General features: G+C 27.9%; 2 protein-coding genes and 1 long non-coding RNA gene across 13 annotated transcripts in view; 1 reads left to right on the top strand and 2 right to left on the bottom strand.

The window, feature by feature from the left end:
• Positions 1-8,607, top strand: part of LOC127283046 (RING finger protein nhl-1) — a 36,527-nt gene extending 27,920 nt beyond the window's left edge. For 4 of the 7 annotated variants that reach the window (XM_051307700.1, XM_051307701.1, XM_051307702.1 and 1 more), the window contains 8 exons: positions 140-434; positions 732-818; positions 4,617-5,069; positions 6,035-6,109; positions 6,659-6,820; positions 7,026-7,170; positions 7,277-7,558; positions 7,703-8,607. In XM_051307700.1, the coding sequence (XP_051163657.1) occupies positions 140-434; positions 732-818; positions 4,617-5,069; positions 6,035-6,109; positions 6,659-6,820; positions 7,026-7,170; positions 7,277-7,558; positions 7,703-8,134 (1,931 nt within the window). In that variant the 3' untranslated portion in view covers positions 8,135-8,607. Of the gene's footprint in view, positions 1-139; positions 435-731; positions 819-1,262; positions 2,344-4,616; positions 5,070-6,034; positions 6,110-6,658; positions 6,821-7,025; positions 7,171-7,276; positions 7,559-7,702 lie in introns of those variants that run through there. The other 3 variants (XM_051307703.1, XR_007843290.1, XR_007843291.1) reach the window with 3 other exon arrangements.
• On the bottom strand, positions 2,429-4,245 carry LOC127283050 (uncharacterized). The gene is made up of 2 exons (XR_007843292.1): positions 4,113-4,245; positions 2,429-3,808 (listed from the first exon to the last, which is right to left on the bottom strand). It is a non-coding gene; the product is annotated as an uncharacterized LOC127283050 (long non-coding RNA).
• Positions 8,608-8,680: 73 nt separating the features above from the next.
• LOC127283047 (calmodulin-binding transcription activator 2) overlaps positions 8,681-14,883 on the bottom strand; it is a 60,802-nt gene continuing 54,599 nt past the window's right edge. For all 5 annotated transcript variants that reach the window (XM_051307706.1, XM_051307704.1, XM_051307707.1 and 2 more), the window contains one exon: positions 8,681-14,836. In XM_051307706.1, the coding sequence (XP_051163663.1) occupies positions 14,741-14,836 (96 nt within the window). In that variant the 3' untranslated portion in view covers positions 8,681-14,740. The remainder of the gene's footprint in view (positions 14,837-14,883) is intronic.

The following is a 14,883-nucleotide window of genomic DNA, read 5'->3' as shown; positions in this document are numbered from 1 at the left end:
TTGGAAAAAAATTGTAATTTTCTTCTTTTTTTTTGTAAAATAATTTTCTTTTTTTAAGAGAGTTCGAAACTTTTTAGTGACAAAATGGAATAAATGAGTGAGAAATAATAATTTTTTAATTTTTATTGTCTATATATAGGTAATCGTGCTGCACCTCCACCTCCTCAGGTGGCACCAACGCCTGCAAGGGAAGAGCCTAAGAAAAAAGAAGAGGACGAGGAGGACGAAGATGAAACGAGCAGTTCATCCGAAGAAACAGAAACTGAAACCGAAGAGGAATCAGAAACTGAAACACGAACAACAACCACTGCACCTTCCACAACACAAGATCGACAGAGAAATGAATCTGCCATGGCTCGTACAGATATTGGTCCTCTTCTTGCACGAAGTGCCGAAGCCCGTCGTGGCAGTAAAGAGGACTCACCTTCATCAAGGTAAAATTATTTTTTATCCAATTTTAATTTCCATTATTTTAATTATTATTTTTTTTTTTTATTTAATTTATTCATTATTTTCATTGAAAAAGTTTTCAAAAAAAATTTACAAACTAATTCATATTAAATAAAACTCAATTGACTTTTGTCAATTGAGAATAATAATAATTGTCAACAATTCTGCCGCACAAAGAATTCTTTTTTTTAAAAGAAAACTTTCATTTTTAATTTATTGTTTTTAAAAAGGAAAATAATTGTCCCCTGAGGATAATAATTCAATGAAAATAAATATTTCAGATACGTCTCACCGAGGGGAAGTCCAGCGCAGACAACAACACCAACGACAACCACTTCGATGACAACACCAAGCGGCTATACTAGCAGGTTCGTAAAAAACGATTACGACATTCACGACTTGGGTTCTAATTCCAATAACTTCCTGGATGATAATGATAATAATCGTTTGAGGGTGGTTAATGACGATGAATTCTCGCCAAATAAAATAATCAATGAGAATTCAAACAATAATCGGGTCGCGATATTAACGAATTTATCAAAATCAATAATTATGTCGGACGGTAATTCAATGAAACATGACGATATTACATTAGAATTGACAAAAATTAATGATTTTCAAACAAATCAAATTAATAATATTACTAATGAAAATTCCCCCCCTCATAATGAGGAAAATAATTCCCAAACAAACAATAATAATCAAATTAGAGATGAAAAAAATAATTTAATAATAAACGACACTATTAATAAAACGATCATTGACGATGAGAATATCATTTGGAATAATGATCAGAATGTCTTCTTGTCTAGTCGTGAATCCGGACTTGATGGAAACCAGAGTAAATCATCATCGTGGAACAACAACGAGAAAAATCATGGAAATTATTTGGCAAATAATAATATTAAAGACAAACAAAATAATGATAGTCATTCCAATAAATTTTCAAATGATAATAATTCTTTAGTGAATGATTTAAATAATCATGGGACCAATAATGAGACAATAATTACCGATAGAGAAATTTTCAATCCTATTATTGAAACAAGAAATGACACTGATAATGAAGATAATGATGATGATAAAAATTTATCCGATGACAGTGAAATAATTCACAAAAATACAAACGAAAATCTCGATTCTGAATTTGAAGATATTAAAGAAGAAGATAAAAATAATAAAGATAATATTAAAGTTAATGAATCTAATGAAAATATAAAAATAATAAAAAATCATGAAAAAACAGAAGAAAAAATTATTAATGGAATTCCAAAAATTGTTATAAATCAATTTAGTTCGAAAAATGAACAAGAATCAGAGGAGGAATTATCAGAAATTGAGGATTCTGATCAAAAACTACAGAATGATGGACAAATTGTTGAGAATACGGAAATTCAATTTGATGACAATGGATGGATTGTGAATGATGATTTGCCTGATCAATTGACAAATTCATCACATAGCATTATGGAAAATTTCTCAAACGAAAATATAAATACAAATGAAACTTCGGTAAAAAGCCGATATTTATCGACCGATGAAGAAATCGATGAACGAAATGACAATGAAAGTAATAATAATTCGGAGAAGAAAAATAGTAGAATTTATCGACAAGGTAGTATTGGAAAAAATGGATGGATGACTTCTGAGGACGAGTCAGAGAGTGAAACAGAGGCGCCTAATTCATCGACACTTCCGCTTGATGACAACGACGAGGAGAACAACAATAACGATGAGATGGACGACGATAATGAAAAAAGAAGCGAGGAAGAAAAAGCAATTCTAAATCAAATGGATAAGGAGAAAATGAATCAAATGGCAAATGACAACGAGATGAATCATTATTCAAGGATGAGCGATAATAAAAAAGAGGATCATACAACTGAGAGAGACGTGAGTGTACCAATGCAAATGGTAACCACTGTTCTCTGTGTTTCCGTGCTATGTTGCAGCGTTTTAATTAATCTGTTCCTGTGACTTTAAAAAAAAAAAAAAAAACAAAAAAACAAGTCGAAGGTGGCGGATCTAAGAATCAGATAAAGACCGAAAACGAAACATTCCCTTTGCTGCTGTATCGTGACAGAAGAAATAAAAAATTTAACTTTGCACTAATTTTTTTTTCTATCGAACACAATTTGATAGAAATTTTTACTAAATTTTAATCCCAACAAAAATGTTGACTATTATCAAAAAACTTTTCCTCTTTTTCACAGTTTATGTCAAATAATTTTCTATTGTAAATATATAGAATTTTTCCTCATCTAAATAATAATTGTAATTTCTTTATTCCAAATATTTAATATTTTTTGAAACTATATTTTTAATTATTAATTAATTAAATTTTCATAAAAATTTTTTAAATACAAAAATATTTTAAAAATTTGCTCTTTTAATTTTGAAAAGTTCTCTAAAAAAAAATTACTTCTTGAACCAATAATTTTTTAATATATGTAAAAAAGACTGACAAAAATTAAAATTTCATCTCAAAATGAAAGTATCAAAATTTTTGAAGAAAGACTGAAAACAATTCTGCAACTGACTGATAGAATTCCGTCCGACTATAATAAAAAAACAAAAAAAAAAAACGATTAAAATTATCATTGAAATTGTTTCTCGTGAAAAGTGGTCTTTCTCCGATTCTCACACCTTCACTTTATTAACACCAAAATAATTTTTTTTCTAAATAACACGATCTCGCTGTTAATGCATTATTAACGGACGGAAAGACCGGAGAAAAAATATTTAATATTGAAAGAAAAAGGATATATTTCTAATTTTTAATCAACATCGAATTAATAATCGTAATATAGAGATATATATATTATAATTAGAGAAAATCGATGTCTTATTTATAATTACTTTGTCGTGTATAGCTCTCTTGTATTTATTCATTGCTCGAACCTATGCATTTTGTTTTGCGTATTGTGATAATTATTGAAGACGTGTTTTAAACCGACTCCTCTGTATGCAAATGTACTTTCCTGTTCGTTTTTTTTTTAAATGTTGCTCAATATTAGCTTCATTAGCTTTCTTTTTACTTGTTTTTTAATTTTTAAATTCGCGTTTTTTTAAAAAAAAAAAGATTTTTATTAGAGCTCAAATCAAAGTATTTTAATTACAAATAATTAAATATATTTTACATAAAAGTTGTTTAATAATAAATTAAATTCAATTAATTAACATTACTTTCATTTTTTTTTCACAATTTTGTACTTTTTTAAAATTGTTTTTCAATTTTATCGCTTAAATTAACTTTTAATTTTTAGTTTCTCTTGAAGAAATAAATAAAATAATTTTTGCCATTTGTAATTAAAGTGTTTTGAAATTGATAACAACTAACTGGCTCATCCTCCTCCCCCTAAAAAAAAAAAAAAGGAATTGACCGAAAAGAAAAGAGAAAAGAAGAATTAGAGTCATGAAAGTCGTACGTGTTATGAAATCGTAAACTTGATAACTTTTAATAACGAAGAAAGAAATTCGTTAATTTTAAGTTATCACAAGGATACGATAAACGAATCTATATAAATGATAAGTGTTCTTTTTTTTTTGTATTATCTGGGGGGTTTTTTTTTTCTCAAGCGAAAAAACATACGCTTTTGCATCAGTTTTGTGAGTGTGGTAAATAAACTGCATTTTTGTGATAACTCGCATTTTTTATTTACCTGTCAGAAAAAAAACCGTCCTAGTATTCTTTTTTTTTTGCATCCCGCTTGTGAATTTTTTTTTCGATTAAATTTATATCCTTATTCTTATCAAATTTAATATTGAATATCATTTAATAGATCTGTTTTAATTATTTCATTTTATTTCATTATCTAATTCAATTTTTTATTTATTAATATTGACTAAAATGAAAAAAATAACGATTCTCATTTTTTTCTACCTCTGATATTTTCGGTCATTCTGCGTGAATTTGAAAATTTAATCTTATATAAATTGTATTCAAATATAATTTTCAATAGTCTAAAATAAAAAGTTAATAATTTATTTTAAATCTTTAATATTTATTGGAATTTTCTATTTAAATTGAAAGAATATAAAATTTAAATTTTCTAAAAATTTAATTACATTATTTTTCAGTTGAAATTAAAAAAAAAAAAAAAAAAAAAAAAAAAAAAAAGATATAATTGTAGGAATATCCGGTTTTTGGGTAAATTTTTTTGCAGATTCCTGAACAAGAGCAGAAGTCAGGCAACAATGGGAACCCCAACGAGGGAGAGGGAACGGGAGCCAATTGTGGACACAGAACCAATCGAGCCATTATCACCGAGATCGAGGTACGCAGCACTGAAGGAGAGGAGACAAAGATTGGCGAGATCGAGGAGCTCCCACAATTTCGGTGGCGAGGAACTCGAAATCGACGAGGATCCACCATCGCCAACGACACAATCGCCGAATGCCTATCTGGCAGCGAAATACGGTGCCGGCTCGGAATTGGCAAGAAGTCGCAGCACACACGCACTCAAATCACGCGAACCAAGTCCGGATCGAGATCGAGGAGGCGCCGAAAAAGACGGCGCTGCCCTTAGTTCATGGGCGCGTTATCTTAAAAATAAATACGGAAATAGAAGCACCAAGGATAAGGAGCCACCCACGACATCCACGATACCCTCATCTAGGTAGGCTTTTTCGAAAATTTTTATTAAAAAAAAAAACAAATTAATTTAAGTAAAAATTTATCTTAAATTACTATTTTTAAAATTAATTTTGTTTTTAATTATTAATTTATTTAATTATTCATATATATATATAATTTATTCAGCAAGAAATCTCTTTATTTATTTATATAGAAATAGTGTTGATTGAGAAAATTTGCCAAATTTTTTATTTTTATTTTTTTGTGTAAATTAGGGAAATTTTTATATTATCTAGACCAAAAACAAAAAATGTACACACACATACACACTCAATTTTGTAGACACTGGAGAATATATTTATTTGGATTTCATTTAAAGGATTGAAATAAAAAAAAAAAGTGCTTCAAATTGCATGGTAATTTACTTCAGAAATCCCTTGTGAACTGGTATCTCCTTATTATGGAAGGTAATCAACGAGATTTTTTTTTTTCTAGAAAAATTAGGTTCTTCATTCCCATAACAGAAGTACTTTTTTTTTTGATTAATTGAGTTTAAATTATTTTCTTTTAGTTTCAACTTCTGTGGTGGGAAGCATTGGGTAATTTAAGTATTATAGAAGAATTTTTTGTCAAATTGTTGCAATTATATTTTTGCTTCGTGAATAAACAAATTTTTTTGCATGATTCAAGTTATAAAAGTAATTTTTTTCTCTTCAAATCTTAATTTTTTTGCTTTCTTCTTTATATTCACGGCTTTAATTTAATTTTTAGTTTTATTCAATTTTCATATTATTTTTATAGTATAATTTATTTTATGGTAAATTTTAATATATTTAACATCAGCGATTTCGTCTTTTTATGACAACTTCAGTTTCATTTTTATTTAGTATATAAATAAAGAGTTTTGAATAAGATTTAAAAATAAATTAATTACTTTTAATTAGGATATTTTTGTAAATAAAAATCTTTTTTTTTTTTAAATAAAAAACCTCGAATTTAAACCTACAGGAATAACGTAACTTACATAATAAATCATCTGAAAGGACATCAAGCAAGGATTGTAACGAGGAATTCAAATATTATGTAAGCACATTTTCAATCGTTTTTAACAACATTCCTTCAATTAAGAGAAAATAAAATTTTGTGTATCTCAACCTTGTTTCGACTGTTTGTTCAATTTGTTACTCTCCTTTTTTGTAATATTTAAATATTAAGGTAAGAGAACAAAGAATTTCTTTGTAAAACATATTTTCTCCAAGTCCCAATTTTATCCAGTTTTTTTTTTTAATTGTGCTCACATAATATTTGAATAATCTCCTGGCTGTGAATGTCTCTTTCAATAATTACTATTTGTAAATTAATTTCCACAAAACATAAACAAAAAGAAATAATTCTTAAATGGATAAATTTTTTTTTCATTATTGTATATTAACCTAAACTATGACAATAAAAAAAATTATATTATTAATGTTTAGAATTAAAAAAAATTAAATTTTTGAAATAAACAATTTAAAAACAAATATTTAAAAAAAAATTTTCCGTGGAAAATTTTCAGCAATGAAGAACGTCGTTATAAAAAACCAAAATAAATTATTTAGTAAAGTTTTAAAAAAATTTTTTAAACTTCCGTAGTGCAAGCGCAACCTCTAGAAGGTTGTCACTTGGTCTACCTCTGAGACATCCGGGTCAAACGTCTTTTGAATCTTCTGACGACGACCAAAAAAACCCGTCAGGCTCCCCCACGTCCCCTATAGCAGCTCCCGTTATACCCGCGCCAGCAGGTTCCTCCACTAGGTAAGTGGAATCGAGATAATTTTTCAAAATTTTATTTTTAATCTTATATAATTTTGAAAACAAATTTTTTTTTTGTGTTTCTAAAATCACACTGGAATGCTATCATCCGTGAATCCTTTTCTATTTAATTATTGGCTCTAATAACAAAATAAATGCAATTTTTCAAATTGGAAAAAATAATTATTTTGTCTCGATAATGACACAGAGGTCAGTACCTGCTGAAGCGGCGGCAGCTGTTCAAATTTGGGATGCGGGGGAGCGAAGCCGGATGCTTTACATGGCCAAGAGGCCTTGCAGTTGGGCCGGACAATTCCATCGTTGTGGCCGATAGTTCAAATCATCGTGTTCAGGTAAACGTGAATATTCAAAATTTTCTAATAACGAAAAAAAAATAGATCTGTATATTTAAAAAAAATATCTAAAGAAAAGAAAATAATAATAATTTTTTCGCAAAAGGTTTTCGATGGAAACGGAAATTTCATGAAGGAATTTGGAATGTATGGAAGCGGAGAAGGTCAATTTGACTGTTTGGCAGGAGTTGCGGTTAATAGAATTGGCCAATTTATCATTGCCGATCGTTATAATCATCGTATTCAAGTTTTGGATCCATCGGGTCGATTTCTTCGGGCTTTTGGTTCTCAGGGAACGTCTGATGGAAGATTCAATTATCCTTGGGGCATAACAACAGATGCTCTTGGTTTTATTTACGTGTGCGACAAGGAAAATCATCGCGTCCAAGTAAGACTGTAAAAAATTATTTTAAACAAAATTAGAAAAGTAATTACTAAACGAAATTAAAAAAAAAATTCTAAATTAAATAATTAAAAAGAATATCTAAAGTTCTAATTTTTTGTAATTAAAAACAATTTTTTTTTTCTTCAGGTTTTCCAATCGGATGGAACGTTTGTTGGGAAATTTGGATCCTGTGGAAGTGGACGAGGTCAATTGGAACATCCTCATTATATTGCCGTGAGCAACACAAATCGTGTTATAGTCAGTGACAGTAATAATCATCGAATTCAAATATTTGACGTCAATGGACGTGTTTTGACGGCATTTGGATCAGAAGGTTCAGACGAGGGTCAATTTAAATTTCCTCGCGGTGTCGCTGTCGATGATCAGGGTTACATTATTGTCGCCGATTCAGGCAATAATCGTATACAAATATTCACACCTGAAGGCATTTTTCTTCGATCTTTTGGCAATTGGGGTAGTGGCGATGGTGAATTCAAAGGCCTCGAAGGTGTTGCCGTCACATCAGCTGGCAATATTGTTGTTTGCGATCGTGAAAATCATCGTGTCCAAGTCTTTTGATTTTCTTCTGTAAAACTTTTTTTAAAAAAAATTTAACAAATTTTTTTCTCCTTTTTTTTTCTGCAATTGAGGAAATTCTTCTATCCAGGTGAGTCTCTAAATAATAGAAAATCATTTTCAAAAAAAAAAAAAAAAAAATAATTAACAAAGTTCGGAAAAATATATTAAAACAAAAAAATAAAATGTATATTAATTCTTTATATACATTAAGTAAAGAAAAGGAAAAAAAATGTTTATTAGACACATCTAGTCAAATAAAATGAGAAAAAAAGTAACTTTTTGAAGACACGTAAAAAAATCAATTAACAAAATGAATTCAATTATAAAAAAAAAACTCTTTTATGTAATTTTTAATACCGTAAACTCCTGCATACGTAAAATAATCTTAATTTTATTTGTACTCAATTATATGACAACACACTTCGTTTGTACCGTTTGTAACATGCTTTAAATAAATTGTTGCAGAAGTAAAATTGTTTTAAATTTTAATCAAATTAAATTTAAAAAAAATTTTTAAAGACAGGTAAAATTGAAAAGATTAATAAGTCAATAAATATATAATTTATTAAATGCAATGATGAAATGGTGTAACAATGGGAACCAGGTGACTGGAAATCGCACGATTTCCAAAGACCACCAATTAATTAATTTGGTGCTCCCACCAAAGCCCCCGGATCGGAAATATAGATAAAATATTTTCGTTATTTACAATATTAGTTGAACGTTAGTCAATAAATAATAAATAGTGGTATAGTCATTGATTTAATTATAATACTTTTATATAATAATCATAATGATAATAATAATAATAATTAAAATTACGTTTGCGATAATAAAAATATTACAAGAGATGGAGCCTGTATCGTTATTCGTTACACTAACATAGCGCTTAAATGTGACTCGCTCTCTTCGCATCGAAATTCGCCTGTGGCTTTTATTTTATTTTTTTTTTTTTTGAACTTTCGCTTTCGAGGACGTCGATGAGTTTGTTTTTTTTTTTAAATCATTTTTCTTTTATTTTTAAAATTTTTTTTGTCTTTCATTCTCTCTTTGTAAATAATTAATCATTTACATTAAAATCTAAATTTTTTTTTGCGACTTCGACTTATCGCGCGAATTTCAAGACGAAGAAACGTCAACCTGAAGAAAAGTGTCGAAATGGTCACCGAATATATATTTTTTTTAATTATTTTTTTGTTTATCTGCCCTTTTTTTTATTAAGGTGCAAATGATATTTTTAAATACTAGTATAAAAAATGTTATAGTTTTTCAGAAGCCTTACTCCTAGTATATATGTATATAATATATATATATATATAATTATGAATTAAGAAATCTATTATGTTTCTTTTCTTGGAAATTAGAAAATAAATGGAAAAGTCTTTGAAAACATTTCCGTTTAGATTGCCTCGAGTGGACGTGATTGAAATATTTTATCAGTGCCTTTAGAAAGACTAGAACATTCAAGGGCGAGAACTTGAATATGAAAAACGATAAATATATTAACAATGAGAGAAGTTGAGAAGAAATTAAAAAGAAAATTAATTCATTAACATTTTTTTTTTTTCTTTCAAATTTCCTTCATTTTTTTCCCCCTCCCATTTTCTTATTGAATAAAAAAATATTTAAAAAGAAGAAAAAAAAACAAAAACCTAAATAATAAATTTTTATATGTAATTTTTTTTTTGTGCAAATAAATTTACTACATCTTATAAATTTGAAATTAACTTTTAATGGAAAAAAAAAACAAATTTTCTTTATTTTCTATTATACAATATCAAAAATGTCGATAAAATTCGAAATTCCGACAAATCGGGACGATTTCGACACTCGCAATAATTTTTCAAATTGGACATTGGAGATTCGAATCTATTTTGTGGATTATTAATTTCCGACTCGAAGAAGTAAAATGTTTGTTCTAATTCTACAAATATTGTTCTCGTTTCTGAATTCTAAAAAGTAGTTGAAAATTGGCGCGATACATCATTTTTATCGTTTATAATCATCATCGACCTCACAATCGTTATATATCCGATGCATCGTTTATTTATTTATTTATTTTTTTTTTAATCGAGTAGTAATAAAGTATTTTCATTTTTTTATAATTAATCGTTTAATTAATTAAAGTGGCAGCAGTTAGGCCATGCGGCTCCTATCATCTAGTCGTCTTTGACTCTTGGCTTTTTTTTTAAATGTAGATTTAAAAATGTCTTTATAGTCAATAGATTTATGATTGAGAATAATTTGCTTTTTTTTTGTTTAAAGTGATTTTAAAGAGTTTATGTACCTCGAAGCGCCTATACTAGCGATTTTTTTTTTTTTTTTAATTAATTAATTTAATAGTAGAAGTGTGAGTCTCCTCTCTCGCTCTCGCTATTCAATTATATTCCTGCCTCGCAAAAATTACTTTATCCCAAATTCTTTATATTTTTCTTTTCTAAAAAATACTACTCAATATTCTCTTCATCTCTAATTAAACGACAAATTCTTCGTGATATTTTCAAATTTGCCATTTTAGACATTTCGTTAAAAAAAGAATTTCTTGACATTAAATAATGCGAGAAAAATGAAAATAATTTTTCCAAATTTAAAAATATCACGCGAAATAAATCGTTAGGACGCAAGTCTTAGGAAAAAAGTTCTGTTCTCTACGATAATAATTAAACCGGGCTGAAGTCTGATATTTTTTTTTTTTTTTAAATCTAGCGAAGTACAGTTTGGCGCTGCGCGCTTCGATGATTCGATAATATAAATTTTATTATTGGTTTTTTTTTTGTCTATATAAGATTATTTAATAAGAAATGTAAAATTCGCAATTTGATTGCCACTGAGCGCGCGACACGCGCCCGGCAAACTGCACCTTACTACAAAATCGTCCACCTTCGTCCCTGTTTTCATCCTTCTAAAATCGCTAAAGTTTTATTTATTTATTTATTAGTTTTTTTTTTTTGTCATCTTCAATTTTTTAATTCCTTAATTACGCGATAAGCAAAAATATGAATATAATAATAGTTTTATGTATATATTTATTTATATAATAGTATTGCTTACTCGTCTCGTTTAAGTATCGATATAAGATCGTGATTAATTCATTAATTTAATTAACAATGATTGAGAAAGAGTGTTTTTTTTTACCATCATTTTTTCGTCCTTTCTTCAATTTCTTTTTTTCATTTTTTTTTTTACTTTTTTTTACTTTTTTCTTCTTCTTTTTTTTTTAATAACTAATAATTCTTTAATTAAGCTTAGTGGCATAAAATGCTCGTTGGAATTGACTCGTGTACAATATTACATTCCTCTCACTTGCTACCATCACTTTTCCATCAATTTCTTTATCCCGCTATGCGCGGTAATCGAAAATCTTCTTTTCCACACGGAAAAAAAAAAATCTATTTTTTAATATTACTTATTTTCACAAATATACAAACTCTAATAAATATAAAGTAATTAAATATTAAGAAAACTCATTACTAGATATATATTTTTTTTTTATACAAAAATCGTGAACAACATTTAATAAATGAGAGGATTTAAATAAGAAAATGTTATTTTAAAAACACGACAAATGGAATCATATAAATACCCACAATCTTCAATCGAAACTTATTGACTTATTTCTATAGCTTAATTCGATAATAATTATATATTTTAACACTATCTTTTCAAATAGACAACAAAAGTTTTTATCAACATTATACATTTAACAAAATATTTAGAATCATATTATTGGAAACGTTAGAACTTAAATTTTTTTTTCTTTTAAAAATATTTAGAATATGATCATTTTTTTAAAAAAATGGTAAAATAGAAAAGAAAAAGTACACGATCATCGATTACCTTCGAACAGCAAAAAAATTTTTTTTTTTGGAAAAAGTTACCAACAAGTAAACTTCAAAATGTCTCATTAGAATCGACTCGCGAAGACTTTTTTTTAATATTCTCCTCACATCAATTGTCGAAACTTTGGAAATACTTTCTTGGATCACCATAGATTTATCACAATATATATATTTATTTATTTTTTTACCAACAGGAACGCGGAGCCCTCGCCTATGCCCCCTTTATGCATCCTCTGTGCATTCCCTAATAGTCTAAAAAGAGCCTTTTTAAAAAATCCCCTAATTGGAGAGAAACTGTTATAGATAATCGATAACAATGCAATTGCCTAATTTACAATTCTAAAATACCTCCTAAGAAAATTGATTATTACCGTGACATCAAGCACAGCCCGTGGATTAAGGGGCCTAATGAAAGAGCCCAGATTTAATTTTTTTTTTTTTCTTTTTTTCTTTAAAAATTATTCTTAATTATATTATTTTCCTAAAATTCCACTAGATTACAAAGAAAATCCCATCAGTCCTTTTTTTTAAAAGTGATTCTCTCAAATGCGATTATTTTTCTTTTTTTTTCTTAATCATCCAGTAGGATCGATGCAAAAGAAAATTTTAATTTAGGAACCTTTTTTTGTTTATATGAAAAATAAAGTCAGAAAAACTTTATTTGAAAAAAAAATATTCCTTTCTTTAAATGCAAAAAATTATGAAAACAAAAAATATTTGAAATAAAAAAAAAATGTGAATAAATAATTTTAAATATTTTACTATTTTCAATACCTTTGGAAAAATTCACATTGTGAAAAGGAAATCTCAAAAAGTTGAGATAAAAATAAATTACATTTTTGAAAAAAGCAATAAGGAATTATTGTATTTTCTCGAAATGAGAATTGAAACGTTCGAATACGATCCTATTAAGCAAAGTTTATAGTATGCAATAAAGAAATTTGACCAAGTTTTCGCAAATTATCACCTCATTATTAATGCGAATAATTTGGTCACTCGAATCAGTCCAAAAATACATATTTGAGCTTTTTTTTTTTTAAATATCAGGATAAAGCTCGTCGTTTCAATTAACACACTGATTCAATCTATCGCGAAACTACTCGTAAGAATTAGCACAAAAGCTGTTGCCAAGATGTAAAAAAAAGTAGCTTTTTTTTCATTATTAACTAAAGAATCGTTAAATATTGCAATTTCAAGTTTAGAGATAATTTTTTTTTAAAATTCTAATTACTGATTTCTTTGTTTTACTTTTTTAAATAACTCGGCAACATCTGGAAACATCGTTTATCCAGCATTTTTCTAGCTTTCAGTACAGTCACCACGAATTTAGTGTCGCGCTCTATTTTTTTTAAAGGCGCTGCAAAAAAGATTCATTTACGTTTTATAGCACCATTGACAATGGATATAAATTTCACGAAACTGTAAAACTTTTTTTTTTTTTTTTTTGTTGTTTTCACTAACACTAGAATATCAGCTCCAATCAATTCTAAAAGCGAAAAATCTTGACTTTTAGATATTTATATATTTATATATATTTATATATTTGCACTTATAGAATACTTTAAGTAAGGAAGCGTAATTTTTTTCGGAATTTTCAGAAAAAAGTGAAATTTTATTTATAAAAAAAAATTAATATTAAAAAATAAAATGAAAATTATATTTTTAAAACGTAATAAATAATTTATAAAACAAAAAACGAAGTTAAAAATTTTTTAATGATTCATAAGTATTTTGGTGCCTTTTTGATTAAATTACATATTAAAAAAAAAAACAAAATTTAAAGAAATGCAAGGAGAAAATAGTATATAAAATAATTGCCATAGGAACAAGAAGCGTCCGGCAAAAAGGTACATGTGTATCGCACAACGAACGTCTGTCTCGCGAGGCAGATAATAATTAAATGACGCGCGTTGTTTCAAAAAAAAAAAAAAAAAAAAAAAAAAAAAATACTGCGATCAACGCATCATCAAAAAAATTAACAAATACTACTAAGATAAATATATAAGGTATTCTCATTGGAATACTGAACACTGAATTAAGTTCACTTGCTGTGAAAAGCGAAAAATTCTAAATAATCTAAGCCTATATATGCAAAAATTTTCCTTTTCAATTTTAATTCCCCATTTTATGACAGCGCAAAGCTTTAAATTTATTTTTTCAGAAGAAAGCGATGCGCAAAAACAAAAAAAAAAAAACCACAAGAAACTCGTGGTCTCTGTACACGATTTTTCTCGTCTAAAATCTCGACGCATCTTCTTCTAATAATAATAATAATAAAAACAAAGTGATGCGGAAAAATCCCCAAGAAACAATTGAGAGAAAAACGCGTTTCCAGAATTAGGGGAAATTATTGGAAACACTTTTTTTTTTTTTTTGAAATAAGTGTCGCTTTTTTGAAAGCTTATTAAATAGAAGACATGGATAAAAAACTTCTATAAGTTTAAAATTGTTTTAACTTATAGCAACAGTATAAATGCTTTTTTTTTTTAAATAAGTAACGCGAGAAGATGAGATACCCATTTTTTTTTCTGAACAATATTTATCATAAGTACCTGTCTATCATCACACTGTGAAGTCTGTGTGTTTCCAGTATACTTCCGTTAATATCCGGAAAATTCTTCTTCGTTTATATATCACTGTAGAAAAAAAAGCCCTACATGGTCCGACATCGTTCCTGTCGGAAATTATTTTTTTTCCTTTCTATCTCACGTTCGCTGCTATTCACTGTGTGACCTTTGAATTGGCGGCTACTAGGCTAGCGCCTGGGCTAGATAAGGGCGAGTTTTGGGGGACAACAGCCCCCCGTAAAATGGGCACTGGCTGCCTCCCGTTCCCGTTTGCGGCGGCCCTGGCGTTCTGCAGTCTGCAAAAAAGAGAAAACCAAATCTTTTTTTTTTAACAACCTTTAGA

Source organism: Leptopilina boulardi, unplaced genomic scaffold, assembly GCF_019393585.1.
Source record: "Leptopilina boulardi isolate dan_hultmark-lab unplaced genomic scaffold, ZJU_Lbou_2.1 LbouV2_305, whole genome shotgun sequence".
Taxonomy (NCBI): domain Eukaryota; kingdom Metazoa; phylum Arthropoda; class Insecta; order Hymenoptera; family Figitidae; genus Leptopilina; species Leptopilina boulardi.
The sequence above is the reverse complement of the archived record's forward strand: the minus strand, read 5'-3'. Positions and strand labels throughout refer to the sequence as shown.